Genomic DNA, 21,528 nt, shown 5'->3' with positions numbered 1-21,528 from the left:
GCTATTTCGCTATGCGCTTACTTCTTTACTTTTGGACTCTGGTCTCAAGTCTCTCACAGTTGTTTCTCTCCCTTGCAGCCAGCTTGTGGCCTTCCTCCCCCCTGAGCTCGTCCTCAGCCTGCTCTGTCCCACGCTGATGCCACCTGTTGATCACGCTTTGCTCCACCTCCACCTGCCTTGTGATCCCCCTTTGAGCGCTTCACTTCTGTGCCTTTCTTAGTCCTGTCTCCCAGTCTCGTCTCCTCTGCCTTTTCCTCAAGCCTCATCCCCGTGGTTCCAGCCTGGACGGGACCTTGTTCCTGTCTGCTGCCTCCCTTCTCCGTGTTTGGCCACCCCAGACCTGTGCTCTGGTTTCCGTTTCTGCCTGAGCACTTGCTCATCCTCCCTGCAGTGATGCAGCCCTCCCCTGACAGACCTTCAGGAGCTGTTCCTGCAGCATGTCCTGTAGGCCTTCCTCGTCCCCTCTCTCAGGCCCCTCTCTCTGTCGATCTAATTCACTTTCCCAGCTTCAGCCACCCTTGATGAGGGTCCGTGTGTGTGTAGCTGGCGTGCACAGTGCCCCATGCTGTCCATCTTGCCTGAGCTCAGCCTCCTGTCTCAATTCTCTCCTCGGCGTCACCGCTGCCCAAAACCCAGCTCCCGATTTGCCTCTTCGTACCTTTGCCATCTTTTCACACTGCTTGTTCTCCCATCTGGGTCCTCCTCCTGCTTCTCCCTTGGGTGCTGCAGCCTTCTCACCCCAGAGACCTGGGCCAGCTGTGCAGCTGGAAGGAGGAGCTCGTGGTGCAGCCCTGTATTCCTGCAAAATTTTTCAAGGATAGCCAGTTCGCTGCTACTTTTGAGCTCTGCAGTGGCCCTGCAAGGAGCTGGGTTGCTCTGGGAAGAAGTGCAGATTTAAGGGCTGGCTCTCTAGTCTGGATCATGACTTGATTTGCAAAGGCATAAATTAGGCAGCTGGGAAAGCAGTGAGTTCATTCCCACCTGCGTGCGTTGGTGGCAGAGAGGCAGAGCAGTCGCTCAGTCTCGGCGCTTCTTGTCTCGCTCCTGCCCGGGGCTGGCCCGGAGGGTGGGCAGGGTGGGCAGTATGGGCTTTCGGCCGCTTGCAGTCAGCTCCGGGTTATGCCAGTACAGTCTGGGACTGGGCACTCAAAATGATGGGAAGCTGTTGCCAGCAGTGTCTTTTTCACCTGGAGCGACTGATCCCTGTGGGGTCTGAGAGCATAGTTTGAGGCCCCTTGCCCTTCGCTGTCCTATTCTCTGTGTTTGGATTGACAGTAAGGTGATTTTCTTGCTTCCTTGAGATCTGACCGCAGAGTGGAGTTCCCTGGTGGAAAGGATGGTAGCTTGGTGGCTGTGTTTTGGCCTAATCCTTTGGAGATGATTGGAGGCATTTTTAAAGCTGGTGGTCCCTGATCAGGCCCTGCTGGTGTGCAACTGGTGTGCAAGCTCCTTTCAGCTCTCCTTTAAACAAGCCATGGCTGCGATGGGTTTCAGGACTTTGTCAGCAGTCCTGCTTCCGCAGGGATGTGGGTGGTATGGAAGTACCCGTGACAATGCGGGCTATGTTTTCCCTCGTCCCGTTATTTTGCAGCCATCGTAATTGCTCTGTGTATTGCTTTCCCTCTCTGTCCTGCAACATACTGATGCAGACTGCAAGTCACATCATGCATGTGCTGGTGCTGCTGTTCCCCCACAGGGATTGCAGCCGCATCCTTGAGTGCCCTGTTCTGCTACTAGAAAACCGATATGATCTGAGGAGATTTCCTTCCAGCTGTTTTGGGGGAAAGCTTTGGATGAGGTAGGAAGAAGGTCAAGTATTAAGCATCCTTGTTGGTGTCCGTAATGAGGTGGGTGTTCACAGTGAGTGTCCGCCCCTCATCAGGAAGACAAAGTTTCTCCCAGTGAAAGCTCCCAGTCCTGCTCTGGCAGGACAGAGCATCCTCATCTCTCTTACAGGACAGTCCCAAAGCATGAAAAGTGTTTGGCTCAACTGCAAATCTGGGAGCCTGCTCTTCATACAGTTGTACTCTTTTGTTCCTTAAAAAGCCGTGATTCCCGCTTTTCTTGTGCACAAAGGGAGCACTGCTTGTGCTTTGAGGGAAGTCACTACTCTTTCTGTATAATTGGAAGGGGAGTTGTAGCAGCCTTGACAAATCGTTCTGAGAGAGTATGTCCCAGAACTGCTGCTCAGGAGTCCCAGGATAGGCTTTGGGTAGTCGGCTTGGGATGTCTTGGAGGCCAGACTGCAGCCCTGAGGCTTCAGAGTGCTTAGAGTATGTGAATCCTAGTGAGGGTGTCTCTGCTCTAATATCCTTTGCGTCGTCCTAGTCTGCATTAAGTGGTGGAGGGCCAGCTGGATCCCTCCAAAAAACCGATGGATCTTGGAGATCGCTGTCTCTGGTACGTGTTGCAGTAACCTAAAATAACGAACGGAGCTGAAGATTCCCTGACGGGCTTGTTGTTAATGGAGCAAGGGGCAGAGTGGTGGGGAGGATTCTTGTCTGGTTTGTTGCTTAAAAAGCAGGAGTTACATGATCCGCCTCTGCTCTGCTGCTAAAAACAACTCAACTTGTTTTTATTTAATACAGTTTTGATCCGTGTGTGTTACTGTTTCACCTGCCTGAAAGTGGGAACTCTAGGCTTCAAATGCGTTGGAAGCCTGCCCGTGTTCCTGCGAGTCTCTTTGAGGGATCGGGTTTGCCTGCCTGTCAGAAATGCGATTTCCTTTCAGCAGTACTCTCAGCTCGGTCACAAGAGGTATCGCCTGCACAGGATGTTGGAGGGGGCTGTATTTCCTTGTTCCTGCAGCACGTGGGTGAGAAAACTGATTTCCCTGTTCAGCGCTGACGCCTCCGTGCGGGGCTCAAGCTTGCTGTATGCCCCAGTTAAACGGAGGCTGGACCCTAACCTGGGACGCTGCCCAGCCAGGAGTTTTCGAGGTGCTGGGATTTCACAGATTGCCTTGATTTAGTCAGTTGGATAAGGGACCCTGCCAAAACTCTGGGTCTGAGCTCATGTAGGCTCTGAGATGTTGGAATGGGATAAGGCGGCCTTCTGCACCAGCAAAAACTCTGCCCAGGCTTGAGTGTGTTTCCTACTGCCTGCTCTCCATCAGCAGCTGTGGCCCCCTATATTCTCAAGGCTTACAGTTCATATTTCCATCACAGTTTTGCAGATGGGGAAACTGAGGCCCCATGGAGAGAAAGTGAAGATTTTCACTAGTGTCTCTGGCCCTTGTACACCTGCCACAAAATACCCTAGGCCACTTATCCAAGGCATTGAGCTGGCAGGGTTCCTGCTGGCTTTCCCTGAAAGACTAGGCCTGAAAATGACTCTTAGTGGCTTTTCTCGCTGTATATCCTGCTTCCATCCTTCCTTACGGGGAATCTGGAAGGGTTTCTTGGCTCCAGCCCAAAGGTTTGGGCAACTGGGATAGGATTAATTTGACTGGAGGTAACTGTTATTGCCTATAGATGGAATATTGCCCCTCTGAGTATCCTCTTTAGAGGAAACCTGGCTTGAAGCTGTGATGCCACAACTCTGTGTGGAGGTTGTCCCTGGCCCTGCTGGCACCTGCAAAGGTCATTTGAATGGCCCATCCATCAGCAGGGACCCTGAGGTGTCCTGAGTGCTCCTGGCAGGATGTCCCTGCCTCCCTGCTCCGCAGCCTGTCCTTGGGTGGTCGTTAGCCTCACACTGATATAAACGCTCATGAGAGCATCTGGGGACTACATCTGGCCTTGAATGTCACTGTTTAAGGGCAGGTGACGGCTGCCATCAGCTCCTCACCTGCACTTTGGGGTCTGAAGTTTCCTGTGATCTGTCGTGTCGCTGGGAGGTCGTCCGCTAGCTCCCGCTCGCTCATCATCGTTACTCCATTTCTCACCTTTTTGGTTAAGACCTCTGTGATATCCTGTGTGTCCATTCCCTGGGCAGCAGGTCAGGGAGAGAAAGACAGCATCACGTCAGCATGGAGATGGCTCTTCAGGCAGCGAGCCTTGCTGCTAGGGATGTGGAGAGAAGTTTGCTTTGGCTCTTCTGTGTCGTGGACTCTGCCTGATGCCTTCTTTTGGCCAGGAAATGAATGGTTTGAAAGCAGCTCAGTCCATTCGTGGGAGCAGAGGAGGTTTGGTACAGCAATGGGAATAAACAGGTTTTTGTAAGGTGATAGTTAATGTGGCCGTAGAGCTGCCATTGGCAAGAAGTGAGGGGCCAGCCCTGGCTTCAGGGGATGTGGCGTTTTGGGGTGCACGGGATGTACTCCAGGGCAGCAGCCCAGGCAGACGGGGGGATGCCGCCATTCCCGCAGCTGGAGGCCCTGACACTGAGAGGAAAGCACTGCAGGAGCTGCATGAGAGGGAGCCAGACGGCAGGGGTGAAAGGAGGCTTTGCACCGCCTCTGACTTCCCCCGCTTGCCCTCATGTGCATGGCCTCTGAACATTTCTCCAAAGGCTCCTTCGATGCTGGCAATCCTCCTGCCTTCTCTTCCTGGTAGCCAGTATCTATCTCATCAAACCAGCCTTCGTGGGCAGCTCTGTGCAGTTTCTCCATCCCTTTCTCACATTTGTGATTGATTCCTGGTAATGTGGGGTCAGAGCTGCCTGGCTTTTTGTGGGCTTTCTGTGGGGAGGAGAGTGGTTTGGCCCTTTAAGGCTGAGAAAGTCTCTGTCTGGGCAGGGAGGAGGAGGAGGACAGTTGGGGGCATCCAGTGCCTTGTTTCTGTATAGAGTCAGGCCCAAGCTCTGCACAGCTTTGGGTACTTCCCCTAGAGATGGACCATGGTTGCTGGCAATCGAGTCGACATGTCTTGAGAAGCCAATGTCCCATGCTCCTGTACCCTTTAATTCCCTGGACCTCACTTGACCTGTAAGAAGAGCCGGAACAGGGAGAGGATGAAATCCAGGAATGGCCATGAGATGTTGGTTTATACAGCGGGAAGGTCCTTATGCTCCAGCCCCACATTGCTGCATCCGTTTTGGTTTCTGTAGGTGCTTTGCCTGCAGAACAGCATGGCTCTGCAGCCCTCCCTGCTCTCAGGCATAGGCTTTTCCAGCACAGGGCTCTGGGAATATGTGTTGTGCTGCCTGAGCTCCCAAAATAAAAGTTGTCAGTGATGTGAAAAGGCAAAAACCCACTGAAGAGACACTCTCCCTTCTCACCTGGCTTGTCAACAGTCTGCCCCCCCTGCCAAGCGAACTGCCGGCACTGCAGCATTTGGGTGGGTGAGGAGGGGACAGCAAGCAGGGTCTAGCTGCTTTTTTCGGCCTGGCCCCTGGCCCATGTGAATGCCCAGAGCCCCACTTACCTGACTTCACATGGGCCTGGGTGTTAGGAGAAAAGTGCCCCCATCACATGTCCCTGCCAGGCTGGCAGAGACTGGGCTGGTTGGGTCTCTGTGAGCCTGAAGTGTGCTGCCGGGGGGAGGTGGAGGTCGGGTGAGGAAGAGGAGGTGGGAAGATTGTCTGAAGTGCAATGAGTTCATCTCCAACTCCCCCTGCCCTCGCATTTCTGAAAGGGGCTGCTTTAGCTGTCACTTCTGGATTATATTAATTAGCAGGAAAGTGGTGTGCCTGCTTGAAGGACTCTCGCATGCCTGCTGAGAGGAGAGGCTTGAGGCTTGAGGCTTGGCAGGCTCTGCGAGAGCAGCTGCTGGGTTCCCCCAAACCCCTTGCTCCTGGCGATGGAGAGCGGGGGTGGCAGTCAGCAGAGGCACAGCCCTGCTGCAGGGAACTGAGACACCCGCCTTGCTTCAGCCCATGATGAGGTCTGGGATGAGCTGGGATTTTCACCAGGACTTGGGCCTGGCGTGTCTCAGGGCGTGGGAGGCAGACCTGTGGTGCTTCCATGCATGGTTTGGCATGTCCAGTGTGACCGAATGGGTCCCCTGTTCCTTTCCCCCAAAGCACCTCTGCAGTGTGGAGCAGTTACCACCCTAGCTTGCTGCCTGGGGCGTGAGTCTCTTCTGAAACACCCATGCTGAAAACTGTGCTGAGTTTGGTCTTCCAGAGATGGGTCACTGAAGGTGAGCTGGGTGTCTTGGCCGCTGCAGGGCTCAGGAACTCAGTGCCTCCTTTGGGAGCCTGGTGCAGCTGCTTGCTGCTGACCTTCCTTGGCTGAGCCCATGGTCCTTCACATGCAAAAGCTGGTGCTATGGGGAAAATGGCACTGTGATTTCCGGATGGCATGTGGGCACGTGGTAAAGGGGACTCGTCTCTCTCCTTTGAGCCCAAGCATCTGTGGCATCAGGGCTGTGGGTAAAACCGGATGGTCTCCAACTTTGCCAGCTTATCACAAGCCACCATCAGCAGGTCTGCTTGATGAGGTGGCTGCCAGGGATGGAGCTACATTCCTAACGTCATGGTTGCCTGCTCTCTTTCAGGAGAGGAAGCTGTGTGCCCATCCCAGACTTGAGATCTACAAAGAAGACCGAATCTATTTTGTGTGTCCCCTTGCTCGCCAAGGGGACTTTTACGTGCCTGAAATGAAAGAGTTGGAGAGGAAGAACAGAGCTGAGGCTGAAGATGCCCAGACAGATATCACAGGTATGAGTGACTTATGCGCAAGCTCCTATTCTCCTGTTTGCATCTGCCTTCCCAAAGGTCAGGGGTCCCGGATGTCTCCGTTGCAGCAGTCGAGGGGGCTGACCTGTGCCTGCTAAGTGCCTGCCTGATCAGGGAATCACCAAATTTCAGTGAACCCATTTCCTATCACTGTGATTGAAAAAATAAAGCCTGATCTTGTCCTGGGGGACATATGCCATGCCCTGGAGAGTACATGGTCCATTTCCCTGTGATGTCAGGGAAAGGGTAAATCTGCTCTCAGTGCTGCTGCAGAGGCACTGGTCCCCTGATATTATAACAGAACTGGATATTGCAACTTTTGGTTGCAGCTGGGCTTGTTTTTTTTCCTTGTCATATACATCTTTCTTGATCTCATCTTCAACTGTTACATATTGCGATTGTGAAGAACTTAAATACCAGTTTTCTGTAGCTGGTGGTAGAATGATCCAATAGCATCTGCTTAAAGAGATCTGTTGGAGTCTGTATGTATTTATAAAGGAAGGGACCACAATCACTGTAGGCGCAGAACAGCAGTGCTATAGTAACCCGAAATGCTAGTTACTGCAGTCGGCCCACATACTCACATGTTTGTGAGATACGAAAGCTGTGTAATTTGAGATTTCGGCAAGCAGTGGGGATTTCTACATGCTGGACTTTCACAGGCTCATAGGGCGACTTTCTGGGGAAGGTGCCTCTTCCTGCCCTGCAGATTGCCCGTGCTTGTGTAATGGACATGAAAAAATCATGACAGCCTTTTCTGGCTACGGAACGTACCTCTCTGCCTCATGGGTAGTTTGGTAATTTTTTTTACACATCTTCAATTTTGAATTGCTTTAATTCTTAATCGTGTTCACTGTAAAAACAAGCAGGAAAATTGCTTTGTGGGAGCGCTTTCCATTTAGTACTGAAGTTAAGAGTCTAATTTGAGTGTGTTCCCAAAGTTTTGAGTTCTAGTATTTTTATGGCACTCTTTCTACTTTTCACCTTTTTGTCTGACTTTATATCGGAGTGGCTGGTTTGGGAGCTAACCCTGGTCTACCAGAACACTGAATGTGCCCTGTGGCCTGCTCCCTCCTGTTTTCTTTCCAAGGCCCCTCAGGCAGCAGTGTGAACATGTGGTCATGCAATGAGGTCACGCATGGACATTTCAAGACGTGTCAGGATGTATGTATGTAATGAGAGAAGCTGTGGCATGCAAGCCTCAGGTGCTCATCTGGCAGAAAGCCTGGGCAGCACTGCAGTGTTTGCTCTGGTGATGCTAAAACCTGTCATGCTCTTCAGACATAGGCCTTTAGCTATGTTGTGTAGCTTTCAGCCTACTTCTATAAAGGGACAACAGAACTAATGTGAACAAAAGCTCCTGCAGGTCCTTGGCTCCTCTAATTGCATATGCACATTTCTGTATGTCTAGTCTCAGAAATTTGGGCCTGGAGTAACTTTGCATCTGAAACTGTGGAAAGAAAACTATGTTTTGTAATGCATAGACACATGCATTACAATGCATAGATTGTTAAGGTGTTTTGAAGTGTTGTTCAGAATAACTCCATTTTGGTGCTAGTAGATGGTTTTAGTCAGTGTGCTGTTTTCAAAGTTACGGCTTCTACATTGCAGCAGAAATATGGAGGGATCTTGAGAGAGAGGGTGAATGCTGAAATGGGATGATGTCCAAAACCCTAGACTTTTTGCTCCTGGCAGGCCTGTCCAGGCTGCACCCACTCTAGATGGTATATAAGCCCCCAGCCAGCATGGATGGGGAATTATTCAGTGCATTTATTTTCCTGCGCTGCCTGGTTTCTTGGTGCTTCTTCTGTGACTCTCCTGCCAAGATTTCCTTGGTGGTGGATCCTCCTGCCCAGTTAGAAGAAGGGACAGGAAGCTGTTTCAGATTTTAGATGGTAGGTGATGTATGGCCGCTACCCTGGGATGGGCTTCCTAGAAATAGTGGCATGCTGTAACAGCAATTCTCCTGTGGCTCCTCCATCACCACCTTTCCAGTTGCGTAGATAAGCTTTCATAAATGCAATCTGATGCAGTGTCGTCTGCTGAGTCTGCAGAAAACCAGCTTAAAATAATAATAGCTTTAAGAGGTTGGCATTGCCTCTGTAAGGACTAAAAATTTAAGTTTAGATATCATCATTGTTACCATCTTCATTGCTGAGCGTAGAAACGGAAATGGGTCTGGGAGCTGTAGAGAACATCTGGGGCCAAGATCATCACATCGCTCTTTCTCACCAAATCCCGCTGGGGTTGGAGAGGGCCAAGGAACTGACAAGCTCTCCGGCTGATTGTGTCATTTTTGTCTGAGAATCCCTAAGGTCATAAATGCAACTCTTCCATCCCTGTGATGTCACAGGGCCACCAGGCTGCTGTAACTTTGCTGGCACACAGGGAACGTTTTGGTGAGTGAGCCCTGCTCTGTGGGGAGTGACAGTGGGGAGGCCTTCTCGGCAGTGGCGTTGGGCAGAGGGAGCCGGTGGCCAAAGAGCACCTCTGTCCTGCAGCCACTGGCCTGAGTGATACAAATTATCCAGGCTCCCAACGCTTTGGGTGAGGTGACTGAGGATGCAGCATGCCCCAGGCTGTGGGAAAGGCTGCCTCTTCTGCAAGAGAGGTGCCTGCCAGGAAGCCTGTTGATGAGAGAAGCTCGATTTACTGTTGTCTGTGCTGCTCTGGCCACAAGGGTTGAGTCTCTGGGGCTGTCAGGCAGACCCTGTTTCAGCAGCACAGATGCTTTGGTTGGTGTCAGCAGGCGGTCCATGAACAGTGTGGTGGGGAAGCCTCTCTCAGGGCTTCGCTTCTTGCCGTTGAAGTCCTGCCTGGATTTCCCGAATCCTAGCATGAGAGGAGATCCTACTGGACAGGGACAACTGATGGTTGTCTCTGCTCTGCCTGGTCTCTCATTTCAAAAGTTTTGAACACGATGCTTTACAGATTGGAGAACTGCAGTTGAAGGGGCTGAAAGGGGACTGGGTTCAGAAGGCATTAGGGTGAGGGAAGCACGTGTAGACAAACACACAGACCATGACTTTCCCTAGAAACCAAGCTGAAAGTGTTAACAGTAGAGACCTGTCCTCCCATTTCCATGTATTTTCTGTCCTGGATGATGCTGCCTGCTCCTATTGCTCCTGGATCTGTGCAACCATTTTGTTCATAGGCCCACCTCTGGGTTGGAGAGAGAGAAGGCAATGATTTTTCTTCCTATCCCTTTTTTTTTATTCCCGTCTTCCCTGGTGAGCTGCTCAGAGAGCTAGTTCAGCTTAGTCACAGCTCCTTGAAACAGGTGTGATGGCCAGTACAAGCCCTTAATGATCCTGCAGTTCCCAGGGTGTCTTTGACAGCTTTCATTCATTTCTCTCCTGGCTGGAGCGCAGGTACAGCAATGTCCCAGTCTGCCTTTCGGCGCTTTCCCCCTTCTAATTACAAGGGCTTGGATTATCGCTCGATTCACCTCGGTGCTGACAGCCCTGATTCCACCTCAGTCTGCAAAGAGCAGGGATGCTGCTGGAGGGGCGTGAGCGGGCCCTGTTCTCTGCTGGCGCAGATCAGCTCCTCCAGAGGCAGTGGCCGTACACGAACAGAGGAAATCCAGAAATGGTGCTCTTGCTCCCTGCTGGGTCGAAAGGTAAAAGTGGGATCAGCCAGGGAAGTGCTGAGCACCTTTTCCTCTCATTGAGGCAAATGGCAGTTGAGGGTGCTCTGCACTAGGCAGTGTTGGACCATCACTTCTCATTCAGTTGGAGCCTCAAATTGGAATATTTAAGCCCTCTTTTCCCCCTCTTCCCCCAAAATGTTGAAAAACCCATAAATGACCATTTGATTTCAGAGCAACCATAATGTTTAATAATGTTTTGCGTGGACACAGCACCTTTCAGCCATGGCTCTCCAAGCTCTCCACAAGCAGCTATTCCAACGAATCCGAAGCTGGCTTGAATTAATCACTTCAGGAATTTCCAGTGGAAGGCTCTGCCATTTCCCCCACCTTTCCGTGTGCTAGTGCTACACAGAAGCCAGCAACTCGTCTGCGCAACAAGGGCTTGGATTTGTTTTCTTGAACCTGAGCAGTGAGCGCCTGACCTTGTAGCAGGGAATACACATCTCTCATTTAGGCTGTCATATGTCGTCTTTCCTCTCTTGACTTCATCCTACAAGATGCTGTGTGCCTCCAGCTTTGAGTGAAACTAATGACTGCAAAGGCTGCTGAGTTTGATCCAATGTCTCTACTCTTTGTCATCTCTCTATGCATGGAACAAGATTCTGGCTGCTTCTCTGAGGACTGATGTACTCAGCACACGTGGAATGAATTGGGAGATGCTGATGCCTCAGCACCAACTCTGTCCCTTCTTTGCAACCATCAGGGTCATCAGAAAGACAGGAAACATTTTTGGAACGTGGCCGATGGGTCTCCAGGGAGCCAGTGTCAATCACAATCAGTTTTGTTTTGTACTTAATTATTTTCTTGGGCTTTGGCATCAGTGTTGCACTCAGTGGGCCTTCGCTCCAGGCTTGTTCTCAGCAGCGTGCTCCCAAGTGTGACCCTGCTGCAGTGAGTGGAAGGTGAAAGCAAACAAAAGTCGCCTCTTGACATGGGCTTCCTGGTGAGAACACAGATGGTTTCTAAGCACATGGCTCTGCCAAGAGGCTCAGGTGCTACTTTTGCTGGAGTTTAGTCTGTCCAGCAGTCTGTTTTGGAGAAGGTTTCTTCCAGCCATGTTCCTGGGACTATGTGGCATTTCCGAAGTGGAGACTGGACTGTTCCCTCTTGCTTGGATGCAGGCTGCCTGCACTTTGCCCAGGCTCCCATGTGCATTGCCCAGGACTGTTTTCTCAGTCTCCAAGTCCCCAGTCCTGCACCCTGTGACTCCCCTGGTGCTGGGCCCTGCTCAGCTGAGCTAGGCAAGGAACTAGGCGGCCAGCGTCCTGTCTGTGTGACTCTGGTGGCATCACCTGCTGAGCCCCAGTGTGACGGGGGGACACTGGTGGCCCTTCCTGATGTACTCTGCCTCACCCCTTTTCCCTGCTTAACCACCATCCCTGTTAAAGAAGCATCCCGGCAAGCCTCTCCTGCCAGGCCCAGCCTGGGGCATGGCTCCCAGTGCCAAGCTCACGCACAGGCAGGGACACTTCTGCCTGCCACGCGGGGACTTGGCCTGCCTGCTGTTCTGCCTGGCCTGCCCTGGCACATGATGCCTGGCGGGCTTTAGCTTTAGCAAGCTCAGATTAGTTGTGCCTCTCCTGACAGCTCATTGATCTATTATTTAGCAGCAGAGACGATGAATATTTGATCAGGCTGGGAAAACAGAGGGCCCAAGTACACCAAGAGGGGAATTGTGCTTAGACATTTGTGTCCCAGCAGGGTGACGTGAGAGGGGAGCAAGCCAGCCCTCTTTCCCAGGAGGTTTTCTAGCTGACCTTACCCGGGGTGGCCCAGGGCTGCTGGAAGCTGCTTTGTCCCCAGGACTGAGCTGCCTGGGGTGGCTGGGGCCCTGCTGAGGCTCTTTAGCAGTTGCCAGATGAGCAGTTCCTCTGTGGGAGCAGCTGCTCTGCTGTCTAAGGCTCCCTAGCTGGTCTGAAAACAGCTCTGGCCGTTGCACCTCTCACCTGGCTGGTGTCCTGGCTGCTGGTGTTGGCCTCTTGGCTTCCCTTCTTCTTAGGTGGCACTCTCAGCCTTGGCCCTGGCCTGTGGGTGGGCTCCGCAGCACCTAGTGTGGCCTTCAGCCTGGGCTTGTTCCCTGGCTCCCCCAGATCCAGCTGGCTTTGTAGCGTGCGCTGTGCTGCGGTGTCTCAGTGTTGTAGTTGCAACGGCGATTGCAGCCCCAGTAACAGCAAAGTCAGCGCCACTGGCTACCCGATCCATCTGGCTGCTCTGCCCTCTCCAAGGCAGTGAGCTCTTCAAGGAGAATTTCCCCTCTTTCAAAATGTGTGGCCAGCTCCTGCCAAGCAGTTGTCCCATCTGACCTGTCCTAGCTGTCTGTTGCTTTGGACCTGCAGAGTCTCCTCTCAGTTTGCAAAATGGTTGGCCATTCCTCTGCCTGGAAAGAGAATCCCAAGCAGACGTAGTTTGGCTTCAAGCCTCATACTTCAATGCTTTCACTTGCTCTTGGCTTTCCTGACCCTCAGAACACACTGTACTCCTGTAGATGAGCCATCTTATCCTTTCCAGCTTGGGCTCAGCCCCAGTATTAATACAAGATACATTTTGTTATAATAATAAGTCAAGTCCTGGATGTTCAGACACTGCCAGTGGTCACAGCCTAGTTAGATTGGCTGCAGTGCTATGTTTTAGTAGTCTTTGCATCTGGCAAGTCAGAAACTGTCTCTCTTTTTCACAAAGGAAAACTTTTTAGGTTCCGTGCTCCTGATCTGTGAACCTGTTGTAGCAGGATGGCTATTTGGAGGAGGCAGAATAAGTAAGAGTGTTTTCACGGGACTGTGTCTTTCCACCTAGCTGCATGCCATAGGGAAAACCCTTGTTGGACCCAGGAGCTGGGGCCAGCTCTCAGAGCAGAGGCTAGCAAGGCCTTGAAAAGTGGGATGCGGGAGATCTGTGCCATCATATCAGCCTGCTCTTTGGGGGGCAAAAGGAGGTGCCATGGGCAAGATGAAGCAGTTGGTGCAAGGCGTGTTTTAGACTGCAGCTCTTCCCCTCCTTGGCTCTGCAGCTGACCTCTTCTCCAGCTGTTTTGAGTTAGTCTGTGTGCTTTACAGAGTAGGGGAGATGCTGTATATGGGCTTCTCATCAGCAGCCAACTACAGGGACAGGTGTGTGAACTCGGTGGACTGTCAAAGCTGGGCAGGACCATGCAGCAATGATAGGAGGGACTAAGTCCTCCTGTCCTGACCGTTGTGGTCTCCTTCTGAGGCTCTTGTTGAGCCCTGCCATATCCCAGTTCAGGTTTGGAGGACCTAGCTGGGGAGCAGGGCTCTTTTCTTGCTGAGTGAAAATTGCTGCCCCTTGCAGGACTCTCTTAAGAGTCCCCTGCAGGTTCTGTTTAAGAAATATCACAGGCAACCTTTTCATAAGGGGTTGCTGACTTGGGCTTTGCTCGTCAGTGTCCAGCTGGTCTTGAGAGAGCTGATGGCTCCTACAGTCAGCTCTTGTACAGCATGGACCCTGTGCAGCTGTTACTAACTTTATTTATGTAGGAAAGACTCGACACCTGAGAGTCCCAAGGCATTGCTCTGAGAATGGCTGGCAAGTTGAATTTCCAGGGAGGGAAGCTGTGTCCAGAAGATAGTCAGGCAGGAGGAGCTGGGAGGACATCTGCAAGGTAGGAAAGAAACCCCAATGCTGTGCAGAAGGCCATGGAGCAGGGGCTCACCACCACATCCCTCCTGGGCCTTGTCCTGGCTTTGGTCTGCATCCTCCAGCTGCCTCCCACATCTGGAGCCCATGCCTTATCTGCAGTCCTTACTGGTCAGCAGCTTGCTCTGCTTCAACCCAAACAATAAAATAATAGCTCTTCCTTAGCAGTGACCCAAGGCCCTGTTGCTAACCCAGGAGTGGTAACATGAGGTGTAAGGAAAGGCTGTGACTGAAGAGCATCTATAGAGGGCTTAAATCCAGAATGGGGGGGATCGCTGGCTGTGGATTTCGACTTGCAACTGGGCTTCAGAGGTTTGAAGCACTGGCTGCAAAAGTTGAAGTGCTGTAAGATCCGGTCCCTCCTGGGAGTGAGGGCTGCCAGAAACCTCAGTGTTCATGAGATGAGAGCTGAATCCCTGCCACGCACAAGGCACCTTTTGAAGAGACCAGCCTTGGTTTGACTGGCCCCTTAGACCCCTGCCACGTTCCCTGCCTGGCCTCCCCGGGCTCAGCTGTAAATCTGCTGGAACATATGTGGGTTCATGCCACGTCCGCGTGCCAAAGGTGAGCCGTGTTTTCCACAAGAGCAAATGGCTCCTTCTCTTGCCCCTGCGCGTTTTGGCCACCTGCACTGCCTGGCCAAAACGTGCCTGACCGGACTGGAAGGCTGTACCAGAGCAAGCCTCGTCCTGTGCAGAAGGGAACAAGGCTGCTGAAATGGGCAGATTTGCCAGCTGAGGCTGCTCAAACATGATCAAAAGTGACAGAGCAGTGAAAAAGTGCCTGGCTAAAAGGAAACATGAATCTATTTATTGTCGCCCTCAGAGCAGAAGAGAGACAAGGCTGCTGGGGGTGAGAACAACGGCGTTTTTCTGTGAAGTCAGCTTAGAGCAGAGCTACTGCAACCATAGGTCAACTTTATCCATGTCTTTTAACTTCCAAAGCTGGTGCTTGTCTCCTCAAGACTTCCTTAATTTTGTGTTGTATGGTTACATGACAGCTCCTCAGCTGGAACTGTCCCCTCCTTAATACAGGATGGTTATTGTGCAGGCAGAGAAAGACTTGGTTCGTTCTTGGCCCAGCTTTTTGAGGGACTCAAGATGAACACAAATGGTGTGAGCTTCAGTCCGGAAGCTGCGTGCTGTGCTTTGCCTGACACCGGTGAGCCATGGAGGGAGTGTGTCTGTGTGACCTCAAAGCACTGAAGCTACACCAGTGTTTTGGCTAAACTTGATCTTTTGAGGTCCCCGCTAGGGAGCTTGAAAAGCCTTGGTTGGCCTCAGGAGTTTTAAGGCTTTATTTGAAAGGAGACAGGAGCTACTGCTTTGCCTGTCTAGAATGGTCCTCCAGCCAGAGCCTGTCCTTCCTTGCAGGGTCTCTGCAGGGAAGCTCTGCTGGGCACCCTGCTCACCCTGGCCCAACCATTAAGTCGGCGCGCATGGATGCGTGGGGCTGCATGCTTTATGTAGTCTGTTGACTTGACCCGTTTGCTGGAAATCTGTTATGAGGCTGATCCCACAGCCCTGAAATTCTGCATTACTTCCCTATGACCCTTTCCCAGTGCCCACACCAGCAGGCCAGCAGCAAAGAAAGGAGCCTCTGCTGCTGGCCGGTTCCCCAAGCTCCTTTGGATGTTCGTCCAAGACAGCTCCTGCATTGTTTGATGCCCAGCATGCCCGTTTGCAGCTTCCCATGAACGGTTGCGCTGTGCAAGACAGACTGCCCTGTCTTGCTATGCAGTAGGGTTTGTGCAAATCCTGGCGTGCAGTTTAGAGCTCACGTAAAAGGCAATCTGCTTGAGGAGGTGGCACCCATCTTGCAGTGAGCTTGGAGATTGCGTGCTCTTCGTCTCCTGCAGCTCCCTGTGCTCTTGATCTTTCTAGAGGGTGTCGGTTGACCCACTGCCCTGCTGAGGTTGCTGCAGGTAGCACAGGAGCTCCTGGCTTTCTGCCTGCCCTGCCTGCTCAGCTCCTTGTCACCCGTGGTCTCCTTCAGTGAGCACCTAACCAGCAGCATGCAAAACATCTTTTTTAACTTAGAGTAAATGTGGTTTCCATGTTAAGACTCTCCCTGATCTTGTAGAAAACATGCAGCGTTTCCAGGGGTGGTGTTTCTTTATTCCCCTTCAGTGAGTATTCTCCGAGCACTGCTTGTTTGGAAAGCTGAGCGCTTGGTGCAGCTCAGCTCATGACACCTGCTGAAATGTAAACGCTTCTGGGGTGAAGCGTAGGCACTGGCCTGTGAACCTTGGCAGAGATGGGAGAGGAGATGCTTGGGTGGGTTCTTTTGCTAATGTTAGCCTCAGCTAAGAACTGTCAAAAGTCCGCTCACGTGGGCCTGCAGGGGCAGGACGAAGGCAGGATTGATCAGGGAGCAGCTGTGCTTTTTTTCTGTGCATTTCCTGTTTGCTCCCAGTCTTGCTGCTGCTGCTTGGTCCTCTCCGAATTGTTCTTGCTGTGAAGGTGGGACTGTGGGATGCTGCTGCTCAGAAGGGAAAGAACTGCCATTTCCAAGCAGTTCTCTTGGCAGCCAACCGTGCCAAGAAGCAAAAACAGCAAAGAAAGTATGGCAATTTAACAGTGTTTTGAAGAAGAATCCTCTGGTAGGTCCCTTCCGTCCAGAAGCCAGAGCGCCTGCCACTGAGCTGGAGAAAAGGCGGAGGGTTTTATTGCTGGGCATTTGAGGAGGCTGGCGATCCCTGCAGGGAACTCCTTGCTCTTTTATGGGCAGCCCTGGTTTCAGAAGGCTGGTCGAGCTCGTGTGCCACAGTCTGAAGATGGAGCTGCGTCTGGCTGTGCTGGAAGGGGTGTGTGTGTTAATGCTGTCCAGAGGAGAGTGCTTTCTTCTCCCTCTTTTTGAGACCCTCTGGGTTCATTGCAGTTCTCTTTGCTGCTTGCTGGCTCTGTATCTGGCTGTGCGCCCCAGGCTGTGATGTCCCCAAGGCAGTGTGCGCACAGGAGATGAGCTTTGCTGGTGTTGATGAACCTGCAGTCCTCTTCTAGTGTTGCTCCTGAGCTGGACCTCAAGTATTGCTGAGCAACTGTCATGCTGAATGATGCCTGCCAAGATTTCCCATTTTCTCGCAGGTGTTATTCCCCGTTTTCCCTTCCTAGGCTTGAAATGGGAGTGTTGTTTGGCGTGATTTTCCAACCTGGTGCAGTTCTTACGCCTGGGAGAAGGAATAAGCAGAGGCGATAGCAGAACCAGAAGGCAGCCCGAGCCCAGCACGTGCTTCCAGGCAGCTGGAAGAGGAAGAGGATGGGGAAGGGAGTGACACCAGGCGAAAGGACAGACTTCTTCCGCTGTGGGAAGGCCACCGTTTGCTGCTGTTGTCATAACTCTGTGATGTCATAATTAACAATGATTAATGTTTTACAGGAGAGTCTTGTCTCCCCGCTGGTTGCTCTGGCAACAGCACTAAGCTGCTGTTCTTTATCTGACACAGTTGTCTCTTTGTCAACTCCTTGCTTGTGCTGTTGACCAAGATAATGAGACAGTGATCTGCTGAGGAGGAGGTGGTGGACTGAGGGGCCCAGCTAGGCATGCGGAGGCAGCCCCCGGGGTCCGTGCAGGAAGCTGGAGTGGGCCCAAGCACCTGCCAACTCCATAATGTGATGGGTGTGAGGGGGGTTGTAGATCCGGTGACGTGGAAATGTTGATCCGGCTGGGAATGCAGATTGGTGATCCCACTCTGCTGCCCTCCATCCTCAAGCCTTGAGCTGGGTTTGCTGCTGCCCCATGTGCCCGTGTGCTTTCAAGCACTCCCACCTTGGCCTGAGTCCACCCCTCCGTCTCCACTGGGTGTGTGGGGGAAGGCAGGACCATTTCACTGGGCAGCGTGGGCCCATGTTGTGAGAAGAAAGCTGGGGCAGAAGGACTTGGTGCTTGGGGAGAGAAAGGGAAGATGCTACCTGCTGTTCCCAGGGCCAGGCAGAAGGGAAGGATAAGGGCCACCAGCTTCCCCTCCACTTTGTCAGCCCTTGTGCCCCTGCTTCACCTCCCCCGGTCTCCCCAGTCCTGCCTGCACCCCTCTGTGCCTCTCTCCATCTGTAGGTCCCTTGCATGTTCTCTTGAGGTCCCAAGGCCTCCTTCTCTGGGAAGCCTGGCTCATGGGCTGGGTGTGGGGAGGCTTGGAGCAGGGCAGCTGCAGCCCCAGTGCACAGCCATCTTCCCAACGCTGTCCGTCCTTCTTTGCCACACACCTAGAAGAGCTGGGACCCTCTGACCATCAGTGGTTTTCCCCTGCCGTGGAGAACATCTCTCTAAAGGCACTGGATCTCTGTCTGCTCTTGCGGAGAGTCTCTGTCACTGTACTGGCGGCTGAAATACCCTGGGTGATATGAGATGAGAGGGCTGGGTCTCGGCTGTGCGGAGGACAGTGTGGGATGTGATTAGCCAGGGTAGGCACCACTTGATCTGCATGTATGGTAGTGTTTTGGCAGGTTTCTCCAGGGCTTGTTGTTGATACTGTAACGTAATCATGTTGTGGGCAGAGTCACTCTCCTACCATAGTTACTCCCATTAGAGCAACTGGGAGAGCAGAGGAATGAAGGGTGAGTTACAACAACTGTTATGTGTCAAAGCCAGCATGAGGAGGCTCTGCAATGAAGGCTGCATATGTAGCTTTAACTCTGACTTTAGCACGTCCAAGGACCTGATCACATACCGCTTTCCCCTCGTGCGTCTCTGCCTCATTTGGTGCTCAAGGAATGAAGCAGCCCTTCCAACTCCTTTCTGACCTTTGTGGCACGGCACCCTACCCCACACATCGTTCCCACTTCTAGTGCCATGATCAGGGCAGGGTTATCCCCTCGCTCCCAGGCCGGGCGCTCTCCATCACGAAGGGTTGCTGGGTCTTGTGCGCGTAGAAAACAGCAGTGGTGCCAGCGTGCAGCTGGTAGACTGAGGCACTGCTGGCGAGCTGGGGGGCTTATTTCACAGCTGCTGCTCTTCAGTGCCTCTCTTCTGAGTCTAGCATTAATAAATCAACTCTCAGCATCCCATCACAGGGTGCTCACACCTGTCTTGGCCCGGTTGTTTGAAGGCACAGGAGGCGATGAGAGCTAGATGTTTCTCTCCACTGTGGCCTGTTGCTTTGCTGTCATCTCCAAGGTTTTTGGTGTCTTCAAAGGCACATTGCACTGGAACACCCAGACCTGCAGCATCCCCTCCTTGCCTCAACATTCACTTCCTCCCTTCTCTGTCTGTCCCAGGGGCTGACACCATGAGTGAGACCAGCTCCATCAGCGTGGAAGCCACAACCGGCAGCAGAGACACCTCAGTGGCCACCTCCATCCTGTCGCCGTTCCCAGCCAGCCGCGGTCGGGAGGAGGCCGACAATCGTAGTGAGCACAGCTACAGCGAGTCCGGAGCCAGTGGCTCCTCCTTCGAGGAGCTGGACCTAGAAGTCACCGGGGATGGGGAGGGAGCCCCAGGCCTGCCGCCTGACTTGGGCTATGCAGAAGACCAGGAGGTCACAGGCAAGTGGACCAAGGAGCCCATTGCTGCTGAGAGAGGCGAAGAGTAAAGCAGAGACCTGGCTTCCTCACCTTTCGTAGGGATCTGAAGTACCGAGAACTGGCCATCTTTCCTGTCTCCTTCCTCTCCAGCCAAGAGATTTAAGTTACTGATTCTTCCTGGGACCTGCTCTCCCTCTTCGCAGAAAGGGTGTTTGAATGTTACAGGGACAGATGGTTCAGCCACGGGGTTGGAGCTGGGAGGCAGTGGGTCTCCTGCAATGCTAGGGTGTGCTGGGGTAGGTGCAGGCTGGTGGGCAGCGAAATGCATTTGCAGTTTGTGTGTCTCTAGTTGCCTTGCAAATTCTCTGCGGGCACCTCTGGGTGTGTGTGTGTGCATTGCACAGGTTCCCCCTCTCTCTGTTCTCTCTGTCGGTGCCCCTCTCTCACCCACAGTCTATTTCTCCGTCACATGGGTGTGTGTTTTCTAGCACCAAAGAGCAATGAATAGGGTTGGTTGATTTTGTTCCCCCCTTCTCTTTTCCTTGCAGAAAATTGAAACATCCAGTGTAAAATTGTCCTCCTGAAACTGCCATGGGAGCTTTTGGAAGCTGTAATAAAGTGGATGCTTTTCCTCTGAGGTGGCCAGCGGGGTTATTGACTGCCTCTTGGCTGATTGTGCTTTCCTTCCCCGTGGCAGGGAACAGGCTACAGGCTCTGGACTTCTGGGCTGTCCTGTGCAAGGCCTGCCTCTCCTTTCCCATGCTGCTGTGAATTCCCAGGCTCCCCGCACCCTCCCAGTGCTCCGTGAGAAGGATGCGGTGCGAGGAGGAGTGCATGGATGCCTGGCAATGCCCCGGCTGGCCCTATTGATTGCACTCGCTTTCATAGAAGGGCTTGAGCTGAGGGGCCAGGACAGCACCTGCTTTCTCAAGCTGCTCTGTGAGTGATGAGGTGGCCACATCCGCTGTGCTGAGCTGGGTCAGACCTTTGCTGGAGGAGAATAATTTCTTCCTGGGTCTTGAAAACCCACTGGGAGTAAAAATGCCCACGTACCACTTCACTGAGTCCTTGGTGGACATGGTACTGCCATGTTCCCCTCCTGGCTGCAGCCCCTGCTGGCTCTCTGGGGCTTCTTTGATGGGGTTCAGCAGTGAGCAGGACCAGCCTGTCTGGGCTGGGAGAGGCACAGAAGGGTTGGGGAGGTACGGGCGGCTCTGCTTCCTCCCTGCCCCATCCCTTCACCTTACTCTTCGTTGACAGGGGAGAGCTCCTGGGTCCTGGGGGGAGAGCTGCACAGCCTGCCTTGCCTCTTCTCCCCACTCATTCTGTCTGCTGGGCTGTCGACATGGAAAACAGGACTTGTCCCATCCAGCAGGACCGTAGGTGTCTGCAGCACCCTTGGGCACACTACAGCCATCTGTGGGGTGCCCCACTGGGGCTGGCCCGGGGATCGTGGAGGAGTGATTTAGGGCTGTGTTAGAGCTCGGATGGAGAGTGGTCCCTGTGCAGGCCCTGGTTGCAGCCCCCGGAAGAGGAGCAGGCAGCCAAGAACAGGCTCACCCCCAGAGAGGAGAAAGCAGCCAGGATGTCATCAGCCCAGCTGCCACAGTGCCCTGCACCAATGTCTAGGGGTTAGAACACCTCTCATGGCCCAGCAGAGCTAAGTTTCTTGCCCAGGTCCATCACTCGGCTCTGCCTGGTGCCTCAGTTTCCCTTTGGCAACCCAAGGCTTGTTCCTCCACAAGTTGGGTGTGGGGGGATATGGGACAGGGAACACCTCTGGCCATCCCGCCAGGGCGGGACATGTCCTTCCTGGCTTGAAAAGGTGAAGATTATTCCTCAGCCAGCGATTGACATGAGGTTGTTCATAAATATTTTGTGCTCTGAGTGATAAAATATTAAACTCCTCCAGCCCACATGGAAAAATATTGCTCTTCCTGGGTGTTTATCTTTGTTGCCAGTTATTACAAAACAACCAAACCCCCTGAAATATTTATGCCTGGATGATTCTCCCTGGGGGCTGGAGCCAGACAGCAGATCCTAAAGCCACTTGTCCCCTAGCCCCATCACATGGGGAGGGGGGATTTGCCATCATCCCTCCATTGCCAGAAATGCCAAAGCTGCAGCAAGGTGCAGAAGAGCTGATGAAGGGTCCCCGCAGCCAAGGCATCCTCCTGTCCCACAACACCCTGGTCTGCCTGTGCT

At 52.8% G+C, this 21,528-nt stretch overlaps 1 protein-coding gene across 5 annotated transcripts in view; it reads left to right on the top strand.

Annotated features, from left to right (window-relative positions):
* Positions 1-19,960, top strand: part of TEX264 (testis expressed 264, ER-phagy receptor) — a 65,553-nt gene extending 45,593 nt beyond the window's left edge. For 4 of the 5 annotated variants that reach the window (XM_064518577.1, XM_064518575.1, XM_026110578.2 and 1 more), the window contains exons 5-6: positions 6,381-6,543; positions 19,078-19,960. In XM_064518577.1, the coding sequence (XP_064374647.1) occupies positions 6,381-6,543; positions 19,078-19,391 (477 nt within the window). In that variant the 3' untranslated portion in view covers positions 19,392-19,960. The remainder of the gene's footprint in view (positions 1-6,380; positions 6,544-19,077) is intronic. The other variant, XM_064518578.1, reaches the window with a different exon arrangement.
* The last annotated feature ends 1,568 nt before the right edge of the window (positions 19,961-21,528 follow it).

Source organism: Dromaius novaehollandiae, chromosome 12, assembly GCF_036370855.1.
Source record: "Dromaius novaehollandiae isolate bDroNov1 chromosome 12, bDroNov1.hap1, whole genome shotgun sequence".
Lineage (NCBI taxonomy): Eukaryota > Metazoa > Chordata > Aves > Casuariiformes > Dromaiidae > Dromaius > Dromaius novaehollandiae.
This window is presented reverse-complemented; position numbering and strand designations above follow the sequence as displayed.